The 24,238-nt window shown below is 37.5% G+C and overlaps 2 protein-coding genes, 4 non-coding genes and 1 pseudogene across 6 annotated transcripts; 6 read left to right on the forward strand and 1 right to left on the reverse strand.

Moving 5' to 3' along the window:
• Positions 1-369: 369 nt before the first annotated feature.
• LOC137746865 (disease resistance protein RPV1-like) lies at positions 370-7,977 on the reverse strand (annotated as a pseudogene).
• A 6,778-nt stretch (positions 7,978-14,755) lies between these two features.
• Positions 14,756-17,923, forward strand: LOC137746871 (protein LIKE COV 1-like). The gene is made up of 7 exons (XM_068486889.1): positions 14,756-15,062; positions 15,748-15,800; positions 16,302-16,411; positions 16,710-16,877; positions 16,967-17,064; positions 17,209-17,335; positions 17,526-17,923. The coding sequence occupies exons 1-7, from the start codon at positions 14,904-14,906 to the stop codon at positions 17,615-17,617; spliced, it is 807 nt and encodes a 268-aa protein (XP_068342990.1). The 5' UTR covers positions 14,756-14,903; the 3' UTR covers positions 17,618-17,923.
• A 1,111-nt stretch (positions 17,924-19,034) lies between these two features.
• On the forward strand, positions 19,035-19,132 carry LOC137749112 (small nucleolar RNA Z43). The gene has a single exon (XR_011070181.1). It is a non-coding gene; the product is annotated as a small nucleolar RNA Z43 (small nucleolar RNA).
• Positions 19,133-19,486: 354 nt separating this feature from the next.
• LOC137749114 (small nucleolar RNA U83) lies at positions 19,487-19,568 on the forward strand. Its single transcript, XR_011070183.1, has one exon. It is a non-coding gene; the product is annotated as a small nucleolar RNA U83 (small nucleolar RNA).
• A 71-nt stretch (positions 19,569-19,639) lies between these two features.
• On the forward strand, positions 19,640-19,728 carry LOC137749109 (small nucleolar RNA snR60/Z15/Z230/Z193/J17). The gene has a single exon (XR_011070179.1). It is a non-coding gene; the product is annotated as a small nucleolar RNA snR60/Z15/Z230/Z193/J17 (small nucleolar RNA).
• Positions 19,729-20,117: 389 nt separating this feature from the next.
• On the forward strand, positions 20,118-20,207 carry LOC137749113 (small nucleolar RNA Z43). Its single transcript, XR_011070182.1, has one exon. It is a non-coding gene; the product is annotated as a small nucleolar RNA Z43 (small nucleolar RNA).
• Positions 20,208-21,462: 1,255 nt separating this feature from the next.
• Positions 21,463-24,234, forward strand: LOC137746870 (uncharacterized). The gene is made up of 3 exons (XM_068486887.1): positions 21,463-22,859; positions 23,375-23,560; positions 23,646-24,234. Exons 1-3 carry the CDS (start codon positions 22,407-22,409, stop codon positions 23,922-23,924), a joined length of 918 nt encoding a protein of 305 aa, XP_068342988.1. The 5' UTR covers positions 21,463-22,406; the 3' UTR covers positions 23,925-24,234.
• The last annotated feature ends 4 nt before the right edge of the window (positions 24,235-24,238 follow it).

The following is a 24,238-nucleotide window of genomic DNA, read 5'->3' on the forward strand; positions in this document are numbered from 1 at the left end:
ATTATATACTTGACATTTGATTGGTCTCCAACAGAAGGGAAAAAAAATCCCAAACAGCCGTAAAGGTCCAGCCGTTGGAGAAATGGTGGTGTGGGCAAGGGCGAGGGTACTAAATACTAATGTTGATGGCGGTGGCATGGGCTGATTAGTACATAAATTGGCAAGGCCGAGAGGAACATGGTGCAGTACCGCTAATTGTTCACCTTCATCTGTAGTACTACTTATCTGATTACTGAGATGATCAGATGCGTCCTCGCTTGCTCCTGCCTCGTCATATAACCAATTTGGATGTGGGTCAAAACGATACAAAGGAAGATACGAATCATGCACATTTTCCTTCATATATTTGTCCCGTACTATATTAATCCCTATTTTCTTCACTCTCACGGAATCATCTGCAGTGTCAACAAAAAATACCAACTTTGTCCGCACTTTGCAAATTGAGCTTATTATTCGATAAATGTCCGTCTTCAAGTGATTCCCCAGTACGCTTGGTACAATTTATAGCAGTAATGCCTAGAGGATCTGCATCTTTTTTGTTTGACGAGTAAAGCAAGCACTAATTAAACCTTTAAAATCACAGCCATTACTTTGAGGAATATCGAAATCAACTTCCTTGCCCTCATCTACAAACTCGGAACACTCAGGAATATCATAAATTCCATTTAGAAAAATGCCACCAAATCCGCAAGAAGTCCATTCCTACACAACGTACGCTAGTGTCACCAGGGAACAATATGCTCCCGAGTTTCGCAAGTCATTAGTCAGTAATCTTTAGCATCGATATTGTTGTTCTGTGAAATCTTTAGCATGAAGTATTAAATTTTCTTGTTGTAGACTGTTGCTTAGCACAAAAGTTTTAATGTGCTTTTGCAGGGTTCTCTTGTCATGCTTGGCAAGTTGCAGGAAGCTTCACATTAAATGTCTCACTTGAACAAAAACACAATTATGTGACGGAGTTTGAAAAACCGAGGCATTCTGCGGATGGTTTTTTGAGGAGTGGAAATGAAGAGCTTAAGAAGGTGATCAGAGACAGCCTTGTGACTCAGAAACTGGTGGAAAATACAGAATCTGTCGAACAAGGTTTTACTTTTGCTCTCGAAGATAATGGATTCGTGCTTGGATACTCCCTCCACCAGCTCAAGCCAGAGTTATATGTTTCATACCACCAGCGACTCCGCCATTGCAACAACAGCTGTCTGGGCCAAATCGAATAGCACCCCTCGGGACCTTTGCAGGCCGCCTTGAAAAAACTGCTCAAGGAAGGTGAGAAGACTGTTTCAAGTCAGCAGAGATCTATGTTTGATATCGATAGGCCAAAAGTTAGAAACCCTCAAACTTTAGCTCAAAACGTTGATCACGCAAAGAGGACCTTGGGGGAAGTTCTCGAAACGATGCAATTTAAAGGACTTTTGAAAGGCCCTTCTGTGGAAGAGCATAGGCTTGATTTTCGTCAGTCCAATCACTCCGGTTCCACGAAAATATTCACCAATGATAGCCCTCCCATTGCGCTTGTAAGGACTTTTCCTGTTTCAGAATTGGAGGAGCCTCATGCACCATTGGTTCGAGGAGAGGAAACATTCTACACCAAAAAGAGGCTGAAGAAAGAAAGGCCAAGACTCTAGACAAGTTGGTGGAGGAAGTTTGTAGCAGAATCGAGAATCTGAGAAATTCAAGTAAACTTGCCGGTGAGAGGCTTCTTGCGGACAGTCTGTATTTGATGTTTGAGAGGGACATAATGTGCAGAGGAGTGGTGAACAGGACATGGGATTTGGGTTGAACGGATTTTCGAGAGATGAAGCCGAAGCAAGTAGTGAATGACAGAGAGAAACTGGTTGTAGTTGTAGAAGGATTGATTGAGGAGGTGATTGCATAATTTCTGCTCTAGTAATATCATACACGTGCAAATAGTGAATTTATGTACACAAAAATAGTTCTCAGATTAATTAAAACGGTGTAGAAAGTATTGACTGGCATCTTGAGGCTATCATTATTTTTCTCACCTTAATAGTAAATTCCTTGAATATGTGGTGGAAGTAGAGCAAGTATTTCTGCGAATCTGAGTGGTACTTCTCGAATCATCGGATGAGTGTCTTATATCGGTTTTTGTAATGTTGAAATGTTTCTAGATGCAATATATCTTTAAACTTCAAAACAATTACTTACCGAAAAAATCATAAGAATTTGTAATGTTGAAATGTTTCTAGATGCAATATATCTTTAAACTTCAAAACAATTACTTACCGAAAAAATCATAAGAATCTGAGATAAGTATGAAATATCGACTTGCTGATGATGAAGCCGGTGGTGATCTGTAGTCCAGAAATTCAGATATGTGATGACGATGATGACGACGCATGACCCCTGATGATGACGTTGCATCGCTGTCTTGATCGTGCCTCACCATAGAACCGATCTGGGTGTGACTTAATCTAGACAAACGATGTTTTCACTTCAAAATTTTTGCCTTTTTCCATTCTAGTCATGTGTAGTAATTCTCATCATAGAACCGAGCTCGACGTGGGTCCAAATCATGCAGGTTTTCCTTCATAGGTTTGTTCCCTACTAGATTAACCCATGTTCTCTTCAATGTCCCAGAAAAATCAGTAGAAGAAGGGGACTAATTGCTTAGCAAGTACATATTTTCAACTCTGAGTCTTTCACTCTCTCTAAATGGTAAAGGCCAACAGAGTCAGGCGTCCGGCTGAATGTGGGTTGAGAAAGTAGATGAATGATCAGGAGACAAAGAAAGGCATGCAAAGGATTTGCAAAGGCGTGCAAGAAGATCATCGTCCAATGAGTTGGATATCTGCTCTCCACTGTCACTGACCGCCAAACCATGTGGGTGCCGCTGGAGAAGAACTGGTAGATTCCGTGGACTTGATCGAGGCTGAGAGTGAGGCCGTCGTGAACGACGCTGGATATGACAGCCTGCACGAGGAGTATCAAGAGACAAGGAAAGACGTAAATGTGCAAGGCCGAGAGGGTCATGATCATGCACTGCTACTGCTAGTTGTTCTTCTGTACTACTCATAATTTGATTACTACTCGGATCATATGCTCCCATTGGGTCGGATATCTGCTCTCTACTGTCACTGACCGCCGGACCTTGTGGTTGTCGCTGGAGAAGTACTGGTAAATTCTGAGGACATGATCGAGGCTGAGAGTGAGGCCGACGTGAAAAACGCCGGATACGACGGCCTGCATGAGGAGTATCAAGAGACAAGGAATGATGTAAATGCGCAAGGCCGAGAAGATCATGATCATGCACTGCTACTGCTAGTTGTCCTCCTGTACTACTCATAATTTGATTACTACTCGGTTCATATGCGCCCATTGAGTCAGATATCTGCTCTCTACTGTCACTGACCGCGGGACCCCGTGGCTGGAAGAGTACTGGGAGATTCTCATGACGAGTTTGAGGCTGAGAGTGAGGCTGAAGCGAATGAGTCTGTCGCAAGCGAGGCTCAATACGGCGGGCTGCAGGAAGAGTATCAACAGACAAAGAAGGACGTAAATGCGCAAGGCCAAGAGGATCATGATCATAGAACCGAGCTGCATGTGGGTAACCAGCTTGGTCCAAATCATGCATATTTTCCTTCATAGGTTTGTCCCATACTGGATTAACCCCTGTTCTCTTCACTGTCTGAGGAAAATCAGATTCCGCAAAAATTATATCAACTTCAACTTTATCCTTGCCTTGCAAATTGAGCTTATGGTTCGATAATTGTCCCTGCCAAATATAATGGGCTGGTTTGTTATCTATTAGCCCTTCCCAATCTTCTCTGACTATGCAATCCCCCAACTCTGTACATTTGGTATTATTTATTATAGTGATACTGGCAAGAGGAAGAGGACGATTAAATCTGTTGCCTGAGCAATAAAAGCAAAACAGAGTTAACCTTTCAAAATTGCAGAATAGAGTCAACCCTTCAAGATCACGCTCATTACTTGGGCGAATAACAAAACTGACTTTATCGCCTTTGTTTACAAACTCGAACCAATCAGGAACATAATTTCCATGGAGGAAAATGCCACCAAATCCACAAGAAGTCCATCCCTACATATACAATGCAAGTGTCATATATATGCACATGTACATGTGCGTTTGTGTGTGCATGCGCATGATAGGAAGGCAATAGAGAGAGAGAGAGAGAGAGAGAGAGAGAGATATACCTGTAGGATGTTCTTCCTAAACTCAGCTGTGAGATTGGTGCACCTTTCCATAGCATTCCATGTCATGGTGTTTAATGACTTACCGGAGCCTACAACCTTAGTGAGTTTGGTTGAATCACTTACATTCAACTGTCTCACATCTGCCATTTCTGAAAACTTTGGCACAATTCTCAATGCAGGGCAATCAAACGCATACAAAAATTTCAAATTTGTTGGTAGATCAGGGATCGTTTGAAGCTTTCTGCATCTACTTAGCCGTAGAGTTTCAAGCTTTGAAAGACCGGTGAGGCTGGGTAGGCTAAGAAAATCATTCCCTCGAAGATTCAAATCTTGTAAGGAAATTAGACTCCCAAGATCCTCAGGAATTGCATAATCACGTAAATGGCACGCTGAGAGATTTAATTCCCTTAAAGAGTGTAAGCCATGTAACGAAAGGGACAAATGAATAGGCATCCCCAACAATTGCACACATTTTAGGGACAAACGAGTGAGATTTTTCAGTCACACCATGGAAGGTGGTACTTGCCTTATGGCTGTATTCTCTGCTTCAAGTACTCTCAACGATACCATCTCCCCTAAATCCTCATGTAGTTCTATGAATTCTAAACATCCATTAAGAAGAAGAGTCTCAACAGATTTCGACTTATAGAAATCCCTTGGAAGAGAACGAAGCTTGTAACATCTTGTAAGGTTCACCAAAGACAGTCTTTCAAGATGACTAATGGAGGGGTGAATCTCGGACAAACTAAAACAACATTCCAATATCAGCTCTTCAAGATTTGGGAGTTGGGAAAACTCCGGTGATTTAATTAGTGAACGGGAACAACTGAGATTAATGATTTTCAACTTCAGCAGCGACTGTTGCACAAAAGCAAAGGAAAATTGAAATTAATCCAAAAGGAATATCTCATAAAAAAGAGGAGGGAATCCAAAAACAAATAGAAACAGAATATCATCATGTGTAATTGATTGTACCTTGGAACCCTCCCAAACTTGTACCAGTTGGCTAAACTGCATGTCTAAAACAACTAGTCTTGGTTGATTAATAAAGTCATCTGGTATGGACTTTAAAGGGAATCCATGCCAGCACAACCATATTAACTCGTTGGGAAGATGTTTGTATTCTCCATTGAGCTCTACGAAGTTGAGCTGAAGCAATCTCAGTTTCTTCATATTGTTAAATGCTACTGTAGTGAAACAACTGGTCCTTGGTAGAGCAAGTCCTTCAACTCCTTCAGTTCCCTGTTAACAAAAGGTTATGCTGGTAAGAAACATATTATTTGCATATGTTTACAAGATTTTGCCTAATGAATTATACTTGCAGTCCCCCTTTCAAGTAATGTTTCTTCTTCGTACAAATTTCATATCCAGAATCATTCCATTCGTTAATCTTCATATGGATATCATCTTTAAAAAAAATCATTTGATAAAAGATCATTTAATCTAGTTATCCAAATGTATCAAATAAATGAACAATTCATCATTAATATGTTACTTGGTACTTACACTATTATTTATTCGATATATTTGACTAAACGATCTCCGATTATGAAATTTGCAACTGAGGGAATGAGCTCACCATCCCTAAAGGGAAATGCAAGTATTATTCATTAGGTAAAATCACGTATGTTGAATATGTGCAAGTACTATTGTTGGCTAAATGAACTTTCCTTGTGCAACTACATATACACATGAATGTTGTTTAACGTATAATAGACATACGTGGGCTATATATGTTTTTATTATACGATGCATTAATCTAAAATTGATTGGGAGTGTACTTACAGTTTTATTTGTTAATACATTGGTGACGACTTGAGGGTTCCACAACCTACTCCATTTTCCAGGGTGATCAGGGGATTTTTCAGAAATGATTACTCTGGCCATTTCTCGAAGCAAATCATGCATATTCAACTCGTTGCGTTCAACAGTTACAAGGCATCGTTCACGAAGAACACTGATTCCTATTGTTGCAAAAAATTCACATCCATCTAATACTTTTATGACATAGTCCTTATTCCATCCAATAAAGAAACAAGATATGTCAAGGAATATAGCCTTTTGTGTATCATCTAGCCCTTCAAAACTTATTCTTAGTGGTTTTATTATTTTTCCATCAGGAATTTTTTCCAATTTCTCCAATTGACTTCCCCACTCTGATATGGTTCTTTTAATCAAAAAAGAGCCTAAAACTTCAAGTGCTAGTGGCAAGCCTCCGCAGTAAGAAACAACCTTTTTTGCGAGTTCAAGATATCCTTTGTCAGGCCAACTATTTCTAAATGCATGCCAACTAAAGAGCTCCAGAGCTTCTTCTTCATTCATTTTCTGAAGCGGATATATCTTGTCCACTTCCACTTGCTTTAGTAAATGTTCATCTCTTGTTGTTATGATAATTCTACTTCCTGGACCATACCAATCACGATTTCCAGCTATTGCATTGAGTTGTTCCTTTTCATCTATATTGTCCACGATGACAAGTACCCTTCTACGTTGAAAGTGTTGTTCTATCAGACTGATACCTTCATCAACACTGCTTATTTCAGACTTCTTTTTCAAGATGTTAGAAACTAGTTTTTCTTGCAAATAAACTAGACCATGTTTACTTGTAGTGTCGCTAACGTCGGCAAGGAAACTTTTGAATTCAAACTTACAATGAATTTGGTTATAAATGGCTTTGGCAACTGTTGTTTTACCCAATCCACCCATCCCCCAAATTCCAACCATGATAACATCATTTGGTCCACCACTTGAAAGAAAAGCGATAATATTTTGAATGCGACAATTGATTCCAACTTGGTGCTTGGCCACATATAATTTGTTTGTGCTTGGAAGCCATTTAGTAATAATCTTGTCAACAATTCCTCTAATAAGCTTTGCTTCGTGCCTGAAAATTGAATTCGTAAACATTAGTGGGACTCAATGAAGGCTCAGTAGGAGCTATCACTACATTAACAATTTTCTTTCCTTCTTTCCGTCATATATACCTGCTAGCTAGTATGTGATTTTTGACCAACTTGAATAAAAGAAGGAAAGTCATTCATTTATATAGTTAGGTGTATTAATTAAACTCCATTCAAGGTTTAGGTTTTATATGAGGGATTAAGGTGTATTAATTAAGAATGTTAATTAGAGTAATACAACTTAAATCTTGAAAAGCAGGTGAATGATTACCTATTGTCAGTGATTTGAAGATGGTGGCCAGACAAATTTGCAGCTTTTGTAAGAGCCTCTCTCCACTGTTTTACTCTTTCTTGTTTAGCTTCACGTTTCTTGTCATCTTTTTCTTCACTGATGCCCTCTTCGTGCTTCTGAAATGCTTCGGCTAAATCTCCGTCCTGCTTCCTGACATGTGAAGGATCAACATGATAGAATATTGGCAAAACATGTCGCCCCAGTTTGGATCTGCACTCCATGATCTTCACCAGCTCGTCAAGACACCAACTCGAATCCACGTACTTCTTTGAGAAGACAATGATAGAGATCATTGACTCTTCGATTCCCCGGTAGAGTTCTTCTTTTATATCTTCCCCTCTTTTTAGATCGTCCTCATCCATATAAGCCTTGTATCCCCTGTCTTCGATTGCATGGTAGAGGTGGCCCGTGAAGCCCTTGCGCGTGTCTTCGCCGCTAAAGCTCAAGAACACGTCGTAATTCCAAAGTTTTGACTTGAAGGAGGATGAAGAGGAGGCTTCGTAGGCTGTCATGGCGGTATCCACCGTTATTGCACTGCGGTGGTTCAGATCACAGACTTAAAAAAATGGCAGTGGTTCCGTTTGTGTTGCCGAACAGGGAATGGGAGAGGAAAAGAGGAAGGAAATGAACACAAAAAGACAAAGAGTATCAAAAATATTCTTGGCCGTCATAACAGCTATTCAACTTCCTAGATTTCCTTAGTGAGATGAAGGTTTTAGATTGAAATTGAACTACCTCTCTGAATGAGAAGCCATTTAGATTACACAAAAAGATTTTATTTTCCTAAAATTTACAAACACTGCCATTTTCAAACAAACAAACAAACAAAAATCAAACATTCGGATTTATTTTTTTTTTTAGCAGAATTTAGTATTTCAAATTCCATTAAAAATTATCATTATCCTACAAATCTAGAAATATTGGCTTTATGGAATTTGAATTCAAATTGTTGATAGTTACTTGCTTGCTCAATAAATGACAACGATTATACCTATATTTTCATATTACAATGAACCAACTAGCCACACTAGAAATATATACTATTGTTAATGTACTATTTCCAAAAAACTAACAATAAGAGCATATCCAAATTATGTCAAAACTGACACGTAGATATACAACAGTAAAAAATGACAGCAAACTCTCTCCAACTAAGCTTTCAATTTCTTACGTGGCGCTGAGTCAATTGATTTCAAAGCCTTTTCCTACCAAATTTGACATCAAATGTCAAATTTATTAAACAATTTTTTAATAGATTAATATAATATATAATAAATATTGTTGTGTTTTCAAGTATGTAACTCAAACAATTTTTTAATAGATTAATATAATATATAATAAATATTGTTGTGTTTTCAAGTATGCAACTCTGAAACCAAAACGAATGTAAACAGTGCATGTGAACTGCACGTGAAGCTAGTCCTTGGCCCAAGACAGTACAAATAACTAAGACACACCGTGCAAACATGTAATAATGAGCAGATAAAATGCAAGAATGTCATGCCACAAGTTTATGCTCACAAATAATATTAAAACATAAAGCGTACAGAAAGCCTATTTGTAAAGCTAAACATCACATGTCGTATCATTATATATAAAGCAGTTGTTAGGAAAATCACATATACATACATACATATATATATATATATATATATATACACGTAAAAACAAAATACCCACTCACATAACCATAGCTTGATCAGTCTTGATAAGCTTTGTCATTCGTCAAACCGAATAAGCTTGTCCCTATACCAAGTCACATTGACTTAACAAAATATTTAAACATAAATCATACACAAAATGGGCAGATTAACTATAATCTGTCCAAATTTTGCATTTTACCAAATTGCCCCTAAAACTAGAAGTAATTGCAAAAATACCCCCAACTTCTTAGAATTACCAAACAACCCTAAAGCTTCAACAATTTTTTGCAGTTTGGTCCTTGTTGTAAAAACAGTACAGCAACATCATTCTTTTCTAAAAGGGTAAATTACATTTTCATACCTCAAATTTGGGACTTATTTCAATTCCTTACAACATCTTTAAAACGTTTCACTTTCATACCTTAAGTACTATTTTATTTCAAAATAATACCTCCGTTACATTTTTCATCCATTGATCCTCTAAGTGCTGACGTGGCTGTCAAATGTCTGATGCGTGGTAAAAAAATTTTTTTTACTTTTTTTAAAAAAACACCCTAAATCTTCTAAAAAAAAAAAAAACCAAAATAACCAAAAACAAAAGCTAAACCCGCAACCCCTATCCCTCCCTTCCCCCCAACCCAACCTCCAACCAAGAAGAAAAGAGGGAGGGAAAAATAAAAAAACCCATCTTTCATCTTCCTCCCCCTCCCGTCTTCCCCAAACCCACCGTGCACCCACCCTCCACCTCCTCCTCCGCACCCACTACCTACAACCCAAGAAAAAAAACAAAAAACCAAAAGAAAAGAAAAAAAAACTCTCTATTTCCATACAACCCAAATCCCGTTTTCCCCAATGAATGTGGATTTAAGGAGTGGGGTGTGTAGAGGAGGGAAGAGGTTGCATGCGAGGGTGGGTGCTCTGGGTTTTTTTTTCTTTTTCTTCTTTCTGGGTTGCAGGTTGGACTCAAGTTGGAATGGGGAAGATGGGAAGATGGGTGCACAGAAGAGGTGGAGGATGAGTGCGGAGGAGGAAGTGGAGGATAGAAGATGATGAGGCTCCGACACTACTCGAGGGGGGGTGTTTGACAGGATCTGGGGAGGAGGGTGTGCGGGACCTGGGTTTTCTATTTTTTTTTTCGATTGAAGGTTTACGTATGGGGGGTTTCCCGGGGAGGGTGATGGGATCTAGTTTTTTTTTTTTTTTGGTTGAAGATTCAGGTTTTTTTTTTTTTTTAAATTAAATTTTTTTTTTTTTTTTTGGCCACGTAGAAGACATTTGACAACCACGTCAGCACTTAACGGATCAATGGATGGAAAATGTAATGAATGTATTATTTTGAAATAAAATAGTACTTAAGATATGAAAAGGAAATGTTTTGAAAATGTTGTAAAGAATTGAAATAAATTCCAAATCTAATGTATGAAAATGTAATTTACCCTTTCTAAAATTTCCCACCAAACAAGCATATTCTAACATTGTATAATTTCTAACACCCAACGTGATTAACGAAATATACATTTTCCGTCAAAGATTCCGTTAAATTTAACGGCGGTCGTTAGATTTCACGATCACCGGAGTTCACTGGAATCTGCATAATTTTCCCAGAAAATTACAGAGCTTCGGTTCAACTATTTTCATAAGGACTTTCATTCCGGTCTCAGTTAAAATCATCTAAAAAGGGTTTATAAAATTACCTAAGGAATGATTAAGATGAATTGGGGGAGGTTTGTCATGAATTTCATCGGAATTGCTCAGGCGAAGGTTCACCAGTTTTTTGGAACTAATTGCAGAGGATGAACAGAGGTGAAACACCTCGGTTCCGAAAGACTTTGTACTAGAACTTCACCAGAAATTGAGGTAATTCATCAGAGCATCAACACAGACGAACTCGAGTCGAATCCACTTCGGATTCGACAGATTTCCTTCGAACACACTCGACAGTTTCTGGAAAAATAGAAAATGGAATGCATACGTACGTTAGGGTCTGCCATAAGGTCACGAATCACTTCGAATTCATCACCAACACCTACGGGTTTAGAATCACCGTGAGAGAGACCCCAGCAGGCTTCGAACTCAACGGCTCTCGCCGGAGTTCGTCGCCGAGGCTGACGATACACTCACAGACAAATGGCGGAGACTAAACCCACGGGTTTCAACTCGAAACACATAAAAAACCAGAGAATAACTCAAACAATTGAAGTAGGGCAATAACCTCACCTGGGTTTGAGCAATGGAAGCTTGAAGCTCTCGGCTTCAATGGTGGATCACCCAAATGGTGCTCTGATGATGCCTGCAAGGATATATTCGAGTTCCTCTCATCCAGGGGATTAAGATTTCAGAGTATGTTTAGTTTGATTTGCTTCGGTTTCGAAGAAGAGGAAGGATGAGAGCTCTCGGAGCTGTAGAAAGAGAATGAGAGTGTCGAGAGCTTAAAGAGAGAGAGAGAAGTTGCAGAAATGAGGGGGAAGGGTTCAGTCGGCAGAGAGAGAGAGAGAGAGAAAGAAAATATATTTTAATCAAAATGTAAATGAGTGATGTCTGATGGTGTTTATCGGGTAGAGAGAGAGAGAGAGAGCGGGAAATGATGGTGTCATATAGGGTTGGAAAAATGGGTTGCATTTCACTTCAATTTCCACCAACAACAAAAGCATGTCTTCTCATTGTACGAAGACCGACCCAGACACTCGATAATGTTCCAGCAAAGGTGCGTGCTGCAGGAGGGAAATTTATAAGTTTAAGATTTGCCTTAGATATTTTTACTAAGTTTTAAACCTAATTTGTTATAAGGCCATTTGTTTGTAAAAATAAATACTATTCGAAAATAATAAAATAAGACTGAAAAAGTGAAAGAAAAATTAAGGTCCACATGAAAGGCCTAAGTAATATATCAGGGGTATTTTGATAATTTTACTATTACTGAGAATATAATACAATAAACTCGAAATGGAATGTCACATCACATAAGCCATCAAATATCATTTTGATGTATAAACTTAACACTTTTTTTGAAGATGTTCTAAGTATATATCCAATAACTTTCAACAAACATATTATTAAGGAGTTTTTTGAAATGGGTCCAAAGTAACTAAAAATTGGATCTATTTTAAAAGTAAAAAATCACTAAAAATTGAACATATTTCAAAAGCTAATCTATAAAATTGAACCTATTTCAAAATTTTCCTATTAAAATAATAAATTCGAATAAACATACCTAACTATAGAGCAAACCTACCAATACTTCCGACAAAACGTACCATACTGTAGCTTTCATCTCTGATTTGAAACCTTCATTGGGCCAAGGGTGCATTTTCATGTCCAAAATCCTATCCTTTCTAGGCTTTCTCTTTTCTGGCCTTTTATTTTCGGCCTCATTTCTATACACGCTTTTTTTTTTTTTTTTATCTTTTTTTTCATTTCAAATTGACGAGGATGGGAATTCAAACTCAGAAACGAGGAAGCGGGGATGAGAACTTGGAGCTCCTCTTTCGGTATTGTTAGGAAGAAAGGTATATGCAACTAGAGGCCAGTGCAAGCAAGCAGTCAATGAAGCTCCTCGAACTTCAACTTTCAAAAATGTTGCAATCATAAGAAAAGAAGATGACCAAGTCCATATCCCAAGTCATTTTATGTCTTTCCTTCCCTTTAACAAAAACCTACTTAAGTTCATTTATTTTTGCTTCCCTTTGTTCATGTACTAATGCAATCTCCAATAAGATGATATGTAAAAGTTATTTATGTATATACGTTGAGCTCCACTTTTAACTTTAATTGTAGAAATAGGTGGGCATGGTGGTTTAAAAAGCAATAATATAAGACAATGTCAAAATTGACAGCACATAGTAAAGCCACTATTTCACATGATTAAAACATTTAAGTTAAAGTCAAATTCAATTGGAAACGAAATCCTTTTCGAATCTCACAATCCGAAGCTGGCGGATTGAGTAATCTGAACCAATCATTTCAAATCTTACAACCCACCTTAGTCGATCTTACTAGCTCACCTCACAAAAATCAAGGGTCAGAATATCTCTCTCCCTCTCTTAAACAGTCTAGATTACGTAGTCCGTCAGCCCTGAACTACTAACTTTGTAGAGAATCCGAATTCATTCAATTGTATTTTATTAACGTTAATTATGTTACTATATATTTGACATCTCATTTAAAAGACATCCTTATCATTTTTTAGTTTAAGCCCAGCTTTGCTCATCCCAATCCAGCTTTTAGGAATCCAATACTTGGGTTGAATAATTTAAATGATCATCCAAATTACACTCCTAATTAAGAAGTGGGTATGTATAAATAGTAGAGATTCAACACTCTCTTATCTAAATATTGCATTGCCACAGAAGAACACCAAATTGCAGGCCAAAATTGCTGGCATCCTATCATTGGAAGAGACATCTCATCAAACATGGCATCCTATCATTGGAAGAGACATCTCATCGAACATCAACACACAGTATAAATTCAGAAACAAAGAGAGATTAAACATTAATTTATCCTCCCATTTTTTTAATTAGCGGTAAACAAAACACAACATTTCCTTGAAGTCTTTAGATGCGCGTAATATATTAATCCCCACAATATTATAATTATATTTCTAAATAATTGAAAAAAATGTCATTTTCGTCAATTACTTTAGAATTTTTGTTCAAATAAGTCACATGTCGCGTATTAGGGATTGAATCAAAGAGTAATTATGAAAGTACCAGATGTAAAAATTGTAGCAATAGTTCATTAACTTTAACGTCCTTTAATTTTAATCTAATTGGAGCAATGATCCTTAAATTTTAACGTCAATGTAGTACTAGTTCTTCCAACGTGACTTATTTTAATAGAAGTTATGACGAAATTGGTGAAAATGACCATAACTACATGATTTAATGAATTAAAGAACCAATGATCACATATTTTTTAGGTTAATATTTAAAGACCGTTACCCTAAATTTTTTCAATTCCTTAGTAATCCTCACCTAATTAAAATAATAATTAACTAGCATATGGCCTCACACAAAGTGTGCGAAATTTTTTTATTTTTGCTTTTGAAGTAGAAGGAGAGAAGAAGAGAGAGTGAGAATGTGGGAGTGGGAGTGAGCTCTAATTTTTTATTTTTTTTTAGTTTTTTAGTTTTTATTTAGAGATATATTAAGACTTGTTTGGATGTGTTTTTGAAATGACTGAAAGCGCTTTTGGTGAAAATATTTTTGAAACCAATCGTTTGTAAAAATGTAAGAAAATCCTGGAAAAGCACTTAAAGTGCTTCCTAGAAGAAGCACATAACTGGTGTTTCTTGCAGAAAGCACTTCAAGTGCTTTTGAAACTCAAAAATATTTTCTTTAAAAGCGTTTTCATTCATTTTAAAAGTATATCCAAATGAACCCTTAGAATCACATGTAAGTAAGGTTTTTTTTTAATAAAAAACAACAAAATTTTCATGTGTGAATTACGTTTTTGTCCACATCTTTTATTCGTGTTCAGTTTTAATTAAAGAATTAAACATGTAATTTCATATAATTTTAATTAACAATTAGTGTTTTATTATTAATATGTAATTTAGATTAAATAAAAAAAATTAATGAAAATGGTTTGAAAACTTTGAGTTTTAACTATAAAAATAAAATAAAAGATAAAATGAATAGTATTAAGATTGATTTTTAATGTAAAAGTATAATTTTTTTTGTTAAGATGAACGGTCCGGAAACTTTTCCTTAAAAGTTCCCTAAATAAAAACCGAATATTTGAAATGCCAAATTTACAAAGGAAGCAAAACGAGGATCAGGAGAGCTTCTCTCTAATCAAAGTCCGTCGTTCTTCTGGAATTTCACTGGCAAAAAAGCCCCCGCGTTGCCGCGTTGAAACGGCGTCGGATATCAATTTGGGGGTCTGCTGGTGATGGGCGATGAGAAGTCGTCGTCTTCGATCGTAATGGCGAGCAGAGACAGGGAACCGCGAGATCGTGAGCTTCTCATTCCGGTGGCGGACTCCGGCGACGAAGATGCATCGTCGAAACCCTCCTCGTCTTCCTCCTCCTCCCACCACACCGGCCGCGAGGTGAGTCTCGATTTCTGTTTCAAATTTCATTGCTTTGTGTGTTATGTTGTGTTTGGTTGCTGAGAAAATGGAGGAAAATTCGTGGAAGGGGCTGTAATTTTTTGCATAGGTTGCGAATTGAAGTTAGTGTATTTGTGTTAATTGGGATTTATGGGTTGATTTTTGCTATTAAGTTTCTAATTTTGTGTTTGACTTACTGTTTACCGAGGCTAATGGAGGAGCAAACTCAGATTCGGGTCTTGTTTTGTTTTTCAAATATTCATCAGTTCATTTGGACTTGTAATGTGCTAACATGGATTTTCGGTATTAATTTATGTTCACGGTTTGAAATTTGGGTGTGAGTGTAGCTCTATTTCGCTGCTCGAGCTTCCGAGTAATGTGATAAGAAGATCAAACAATTGATTCGCGTATATATAGGCATTTCGACAAGAAATCTGGTGACATCGTTGCGTTTTACTTTTAGTCAGTTTAAGGGTGTTGCTGCTGCATTATACTACTGATACGCACATAAAAATTTGTCTCGTAAGTCAGCAGTAATTTATCAAGAAACGGTTACAGTGTGTCAAAGTTTGTTACTTTTTGGTGGCCTAAGTTGGGGCATAAGTTTTATGATGCTTCGAGCGTTTGTGCTCCTTTTTCTTAATCTTCATAACTGTCATTCTGATCTCTTTTTGTCTCTGTGCAGACGTTTTCCAAAGTTGTAAGAAGTTGGGCATCAAAAAAGTTCATGACAGGATGGTGGGCATTTCTTTCTTCAGGCTCCTTTTTCGTTCAAATCATGTTCATATGCAATACTATTTTCTGTTTGATACTGTGTGTGTAAACCATCAATTCTATGTTGTGGGGAGGGTCAAATATCTTTAAAGTTGGTGGATTTCTGATTATTCTTAAGATTTAGAGTTGAAAGATGGAATGCTTTAGTAGTGATAGGAACTTAAACTTAGATTGTTGGCATGCATTTATAATCTGTTTTTCTATCTTTCTGAGTAGAAGTATATTACAAGTTAGCTAAGACAGAGAACTAGCTTCTTGCCAGATGAATTCAAGAAATGTACAACTTAGCTTATTACAAGTTTTAGACTGAGCCCATTTCATATAATTACGCTAATGTCATATGTTTGTGGATTTTTTTTTTGATGCATCCATTATGTAGTAGCTAATGATATCAAAGCTTTGTTCTCTTTCTTGCTTTTTGCTCATATATATCATATTAGCTGCTCACACTTTGCTCTTTTGCAGTGTGATCCTATTTCCAATAGCGATCACTTTCTATATCACGTGGTGGTTTATTCACTTTGTGGATGGTTTCTTCTCTCCAATCTACGCTCAACTTGGAATCGACATTTTTGGTATGTAGTGTTCTGAAATGCATCCTTAAATCCATTATTTTGATTGGTACATTCTAACTTGCATTAGTTATGGTCTGGGGTTTGACGTTGCTGAGCTTGTGCTAAGTATCTAGTCCATTTTTTCTCTTTATCTAATCATAGAGACAATAATTTTGGTGCGATAATTCAACTTCAGTAAAGATACCGCCCATTTATTATGTATTGACTTGTTTACAGTCAAAACATACGCTTTCAGTGATTCATTTTTGTTTTGGTCTTACAATGTATAACTGACCTTTCAACTTCATATACATGTTAGGTCTTGGATTTGTAACTTCTATTACATTCATATTTCTCGTTGGGGTGTTCATGTCATCATGGTTGGGTGCATCTGTCCTCGGCCTTGGAGAGTGGTTTATCAAAAGAATGCCGTTTGTTCGTCATATCTATAATGCCTCCAAGCAGATTAGTTCTGCTATATCCCCAGGTGAGCTCTATAGAAATTTCAGTTCCCTTGGTTGGAATGAATGAATTAGATGGGCAAATCTTTAATCCTTAGCTCTTTATAATTTTTAGATCAAAATACACAAGCTTTCAAGGAAGTGGCCATAATAAGGCATCCACGTATTGGTGAATATGCATTCGGGTTCATCACTTCATCCGTTGTCCTTCAGGTATGCTAGTAACTTTTTATTGTGAAAAACGAGGACACAGCAGATGAAATGATGCTGTGCAGCTTGTGCTTTAAAATATAATTGGTTTTTCAGACTGTAGTAATGGTGACTTTATTTCTCCTTGTCCCCAAAATTATTTTGCAGAGCTATTCTGGAGATGAAGAGTTGTGCTGTGTTTATGTTCCCACGAACCATCTTTACATTGGTGATGTGTTCCTAGTCAACACCAAGGATGTTATCAGACCAAATTTATCTGTACGGGAGGGAATTGGTGAGTAAGCTTTTGTATTCTACTTCAACTAGAAATAGAACGGCAGGGATGAATGGACTTGAGCCCTTAGCTTGAATTTTCCTACCACGTACCAAACCTGAAAATGAAAGATTAAACTAGAGAACTTTTATCTTCATAGAGTTGTATTTATCACGATGCGGTATCTTATCAGTTTATCCTTTGAATGCAGAAATTGTTGTGTCTGGAGGCATGTCAATGCCCCAGATCCTGTCAACGCTCGATCCACGGATCATGCCAGTTGAAGCTGAGGGAAGGCGTTAGATGTAGCTAACTTGCTCTTTAATTTGATTACCTTATTTGGTTCTGCAATGTCATCAGACTGGCCATGCAATCAACGTGCTGCTTATGCAGGATTTAGGATTAGATTATCGAGTGTCAGATTCTGGTGACATTTGTAACATCGGTTTTTAGCGGTCAAATTCGTAACATCGTTGTGATGTTAGAATGTAGAATTTCTAGTGTTTGCTTGAAATATAGCTAGATGGATGAAGTGATAATACAGGCGTATTATACCTTTGTTTTGATGTTGAGTTTTCATATTTTGTCGTAGAAACGCTTTCTGTATTATAGCCTTGTTTTGATTTTGAGTTTTCATATTTTGTCATAGAAACGCTTTCTGGAAAAGGAAGCACTGAAGTGCTTATCTAGAAAGCATATTTTGTTCCTTTTCCACAAACACACTTCTAACAAAAGCAACTAAAGTGCTTCCTACATAAGCGGTCACAATCTCAGCCTGTAAGACCAACTCCAACCCATGAAGTAAGTCTCAAATTTTCCCTTCTATTCTCCCATTTCCTTCCAACCCTTATTCTAAAATGGAGTTAAGTGTTAGAACTAAAAAAAGAGCCAAATTTCGACCAAGATTTAGGCCAAAGTTAGTGGGTTGCCCCACTTGTGCGAGTTGGAAACCAGCAATTAGAGATCACTTCCCCAACTGACGCGTCATACTCTCCCAACTCTTTAGCGCCTGCAAGGTGGCGACCCCATCCATGTGGGTTGTGTTGGCCACTTGTCGGCAATAAAGTTGGGCCCAACGGCTTTTTTTGTGATCAACATCTCACATTCAAATGACCGTTCCAACGGTCTACATTTAATTTAGTTAATGTTTTTGTTTTATATTCATTCTTTAATAATTTGGGGTTAAAAATTTAGGTTTTAAGGGTTGGAGCAAAAAAGTTGTTTCTGGGATAAAACATAAATTTTTAAGGCTCAAAATTTTAGGTTTTAACCCAAAATTTAGAGATGGTCTAAGGTAAGCGCATCACCTCCTCCAATAAAATAGAGATGAGGTTTGTTTTCTAAAATTATTCTTTTAAAAAACTCGAGCCAAAATGGGCCCATTTAAAAGGTATATCCTTCACTATAATGGGCCGGCCTTATGTGGATCAGTTGTTGTTGTAGCCCAACTTCAACGCCATTGTGAAGGGCGCACTCTATAACCATACACTCAATTGTACTGTATAATTAACCCCATTCCGAAGGCCCTAAAACCCGAAACGCAAAACCCTAGCCCCGAAAGCCTTTATAAATCTGCGAATTCTTCCGCTCTAAAACACCAAGAATCTCCACTCGGCGGCTTAGGGTTTCGAGCTCCTCAGGAATTAGGGTTTTTAAACTTCTTTCGTCGCCATTTTTCTCTCTCTGTTTTCGCTTTTTCAAGTTTCGATTTCAAATTTTGGGGCAATGACGATTCATTGATATAAGGTCTCGTTCGTCGTAACGGCCGTTAAGGCCTTGCCGACCATCCTGCTATATCACCACCCATATTCTGAGTCTCTTTTAATCTAATTTCCCAAAATTCAAAAGCTTTTTGTTCTTGATTTGTTTCGAATTAGGGTTTTATCGTACTTAATCGCTTTTAGCTAAGCATAAGTTCTGTATTTTTTGGGTTTTTTTTGTGTCAGCCGATGATTAAATTAAATATTTAGACAAGCATATGTCTGAATTACACTATGTGGAACAAACTAATCTTCTCTATGAGGCTGATAATAATTTTTTCCAAACTTTAGGAACATTAAATTTTGACTCTTTTTATTTTTATTTTTTGAATTTTTCTGGGTTTGGATTTCTGAAGATACCCACCAAATTGTTTCACAAAAAAATGAACATGATTTAGGATTTGAGCTCAGCTGCCAATGACGATAGTACGGTTTTCGTGTAATCTATGATAATCTGTGATTACATACACACCTACTGCCTTCCTTCTGAGGCCGATCTCTTTTCTTAAAATAGTAACATACTTTTGATGAATTTAGCGTAGATTATCTTATCGATTATAAGTAATAGGGTCGTGTGATGATTTGACGCATAGTTCAACTGAATCTCTGTGATTAAGTAATTTTCATGTCTTTCGCTCCTATCTGACGACCCTTCAGTTTCTTTCTCAAATTTTGTGTTGTAAACTTGGTTTTTTGTGTCCAAATTGTGCTTTTTACTGCCAATAAAAAATTTCCCTTTTGTTTTTGCATTGTTTGACGAATGTGGTAGATAATGCAGATGTTCTGTGATGAATTACGTTCGGGATTGCTGCAGCGGGTTTTGGGCGGTGCATGATCTTGTTGAATTATTGATTTTGCACCGTTCAGGAATGATTTTTTTAGAAGAAAAATGTCTTTAACGTTAAAAATAAATAGTACTAGGAATGTTTCGTTAAAATTTCATTTTATAAAACCCCCTACAATATATACCTTGATTTGTTATTTTGTTTGTCAACTATCTCATACTACCTACGGCAACACGGATTCGTCATACGAATCTGACTGGACTGTGATGATTTGTATTTTGGTCTCTCGTCGTAATGGCCTCATTGGCCTTGCCGACCACTGTGATATTGCATCAGTTGTCTGAGTCCATAAATTCTCTAAGCATATGCCGCTTCAACAGCAATCTTCTCTATATCTAGTGTTCGTTTATAATTTTATGTAAGTGTTATTTGTGGTCTTGGCTTTTTGGATTATTTTCTCGCAGGTGATGGTATGGATAATCGGTGAACCGTTGTTGAATTAGTCTCATGATGATCGAGGCTCTCCGGCCGTGTGAAATCACTTGTTGAGCTCCCCCATATGAATCACTCGTCAGTTTATAGCTGGTTATGCTATTGTTCTAAGGCTTGGAGCATAGATGGTGTTGGTTCAAAGTGCTCACGAATGTATGCTTAGGCCTCCAAGCTCGGACTATAGTCAGTACTAATTATTTCAGTCGGATAGGATAAATAGCCACCAAATAGTATTGATTAAATTAGTGTAGTGTTTAATGCAATATCGAACTAATGACTATATTATTTATATTGTGTTAATATACTGAATAAGAGGAATTCAAAGTATTATTACTTTTTTAAGATAAAATTGGATGATTAATGGAAAAAAGGGAAAAAATATTTTACACTTGAATAAAATTCACAACAACCAAATGGATCAAATTAAAAAGTATTATTACTTTTCTAAGGCTTGTAGCATAGATGGTGTTTGGTCAAAGTGCTCAAGAATGTATGCTTATTGTATTACCCAATAAACATTATGATTCAGATTGTAGGCATGTTAATTGTTGTCCTTCATTGCTCATTGTAATTTATTGTTAATAAAGTTGGCTTTTTCTTTAAAGTGGCATGTCTTGTATATATGGATTTAATGTGAGAACAGAGTGTTAGTTGTCGACGCTATCTCTTTCCATCTGGATTTGAAAACCTCCTTACATGGTTACATATGAATGGATTTCTTATGAAACCAAAAAAAAAAAGAAAAAAAAAAAACTCAGGAGTATGAATCACCTTTTTAATAAATTATACTATAGATGCACCGATTATGTGATAATTTATCTTCTCAATAATATAGAGATAAACTACATATATTATTGATGAAATCTCATATCGTATTATGAAAGTTCTTTTACCTTCGAAGTTAATAGTCAATTGTAACGAGTTTCAAACTGAACTCATCTATTGTATATTTTGGAGTGGTGAATACGTTTACAAGTGTTAATCTAACCCAAAAATCTTAAACCAAAATCAGGCGTCAATCAGTACCCGCCACCGTGACAACGTCGCTATCGCGCGCGCCAAACGTAACGCAGCTACACTACTAACCCGTCAAAATTCACATGGGCAACGCGGGTAACGGGAAGAGTGAGAAACTGCCGACACCCAACCTAAATCCAAACCCTTGCTATATCTAAGCCAACATTCCTCTGACTCCTTCCACTCCAACTCCGTCTGTCTCTCACTCTCTCTGACTGGCCAACAAAAAAAAATGATGATTCTGCAGTATTGTCTCAGTGCTCTGCTTTTCTCTGTGTGCCAATTCACGAAAACGCCACTCTAGAGAGAGAGAGAGAGAGAGAGGATAACACACCGACTGTCCGAAGTTTCTGAACCACCAAAGGCACGTACTTTTCTGTTCAATTTATGCTCTTTCATCTTCCTTCTAATTCTGCCATTTTCTGTGTTTTGCCACCAACGCAGTTGATTTCCGAGCAATCTCGCCAAAACCCAGATCAATTTTCCTAAAAAAGTTCGAAATTTCCATCTGGGTCTAATCGAATTCAGTTTCTGAGCTGAAAGATTCAATTTTTTCTGTTTAATTTGATCAGTTTGCTGTTTGTCTTCTTTCCAATTCTGGTAATTTTTCTCTGTTTCATTCAAAACCCAAATCCAATTTCCAAAAGACCTTCAAACTGTCCATCTGGGTCTAATCAAATTCAGCATTTTTTGTTTAATACCAAAATCTCTGTTCCCGAGCTCACAGACTGAAATTTTCTGTTCCATTTGCTCAGCTGCTCTTCATCCTCTTTCCAATTTTGGCATTTTTTCCTCTGTTCTCATTTAATCAATTCACAAAATCCAATTCAAATTTCCAAAAAAGCTTCAAAATCCCCGACTGGGTCTGATCAGTTTCATCATCTTTCACCAATTCTGGGATTTTCCTCTGTTTAATCAAAATCCAAGCAATCCCCACAAAACCCAAATCAAATTACCAACATAGCTTCAAAATTTCCAACTGCGTTCTAAGCAAAATTAGTATCTTCACACATTAAATACTGCACCCCTACAGTAATTATGATGCACGCGAAATCCGACTCAGACATGACAAGCCTATCCCCATCATCACCCAGATCACCCAAGCGCCCGCTGTACTACGTTCAAAGCCCCTCCAGGGACTCCAACGATGGTGATAAATCCTCCACAATGCAAGCCAGCAGCCCCATGGAATCCCCCTCGCACCCCTCCTACAGCCGCCACTCCCGGGCCTCCTCTGCCAGCCGGGTCTCGGGTACTTTTCGGTCCTCCAATTCCGGCCAGAAGGGGGGCCGGAAGCGCAACGAGAAGGGGTGGCCAGAGTGCAATGTGATCGAGGAGGAAGGCGACTACGGAGGGCTTTATGGGAACAAAGGAGTTTCCAGGAGATGCCAGATTTGTGTTGCTCTGTTCGGATTTGTTGTGATTTTCTCTGTTTTTTGCTTGATTCTTTGGGGGGCTAGCAGGCCGTACAGAGCAAGGCTTGATGTTAAGGTACGTTGGTTAATTAAAGTTCGGCAAATTTGAATTTTGGCTTTTCTAATTCTTTATTGTTTGGGGGGTTTGGTGATGCATTTTGGATTATTTTACTGATTTTTGAGTAAAGTAATCTTTTGCGAATGTGTGATTAGTTTTCTAATCCTAATTTAGTAAACTCTCTTTGTTGGGTAATTTTTCCCGTGATATATTCTCTCGTGTCTATCTCTTTCATAGCCAAAGATGAGAGATATATACATTCAATGGAAAATACGATTGGTTTACATAGCCAAAGATTTTATTAGAAAATGATTTCCGAACAATCCTTTTTGTCACACCGCTGTTTATTTATGTGTCTTGATTTATTTAATTCAATGACTAAAATCAAAGACGAATGGGCATGAGAAGAAAAATGACGTATATAAATCACTTTCTTTTTTTTTTTTTTTTTTGCTGATTTTACTTTCTATTGGTAACTATTTATGTTTCAAATGACCTTTAACTGAAGTGTTTTCAAAACCCTTTTCCTACAGAGCTTGGTTGTGCATAACTTTTATTTCGGTGAAGGATCGGACATGACTGGCGTGCCTACAAAGATGCTGACAATGAACTGTTCAGTGAGGATGACAGTGTACAACCCCGCTACCTTCTTCGGTATCCATGTCAGCGCCACGCCGGTTAAACTAATGTATTCAGAGATTGCAGTCGCAACTGGTCAGGTAAGAATTCATACATTCAGGGTGTGATTTGAGAAGCTGCTCTACTTTCTTCACCTTGTGCTTATTGGTAGCAAATTCAATGCAGTTGAAGAAATACTATCAACCGAGAAAGAGCTACCGGACTGTGACCGTGAACCTCCAAGGGATCAAGGTTCCTTTATACGGGGCTGGGGCAAGCTTAGCGGTAGCTGATAACAACGGAGGAGTTCCCATGATGCTGGTGTTTGAAGTCCGGTCGCGAGGGAATGTGGTGGGGAAGCTGGTGAGATCAAAGCACCGAAGGCATGTATCTTGCACCATGGAAGTCGGCTCTCATAATACCAAACCCATCAAGTTAAAAACGAGTTCATGTACTTATAAATGAGTACCAAAGGCGAATCTTTCCATCTTGCTGGCGGAGTTTTTTCATGGAACAAGCACATTTTTATTACAGTTATCGTGGTTATCGTTGTGTGATGGTGTGAAGTGTTATTGTATGCCTTCTTCCTAGTTAATAAGCTTCATCTTGTCATGCAACATTTCGCAAATTTCTGCAGAGAGTGATTATACTAGTTGGATCGACGATATCCATCTTACATGACAGTAGTTTTTGTTTCCAAGTTATTCGTTTATGTATGTTGAAAGTAAAGCTAGAGTGAGCAGATTTTGAAATGAGAATAAGTTACTTAAATCGAGCGT

The sequence above is a fragment of the Pyrus communis genome, chromosome 10 (genome assembly GCF_963583255.1).
Source record: "Pyrus communis chromosome 10, drPyrComm1.1, whole genome shotgun sequence".
NCBI classification, from domain to species: Eukaryota; Viridiplantae; Streptophyta; class Magnoliopsida; order Rosales; family Rosaceae; genus Pyrus; species Pyrus communis.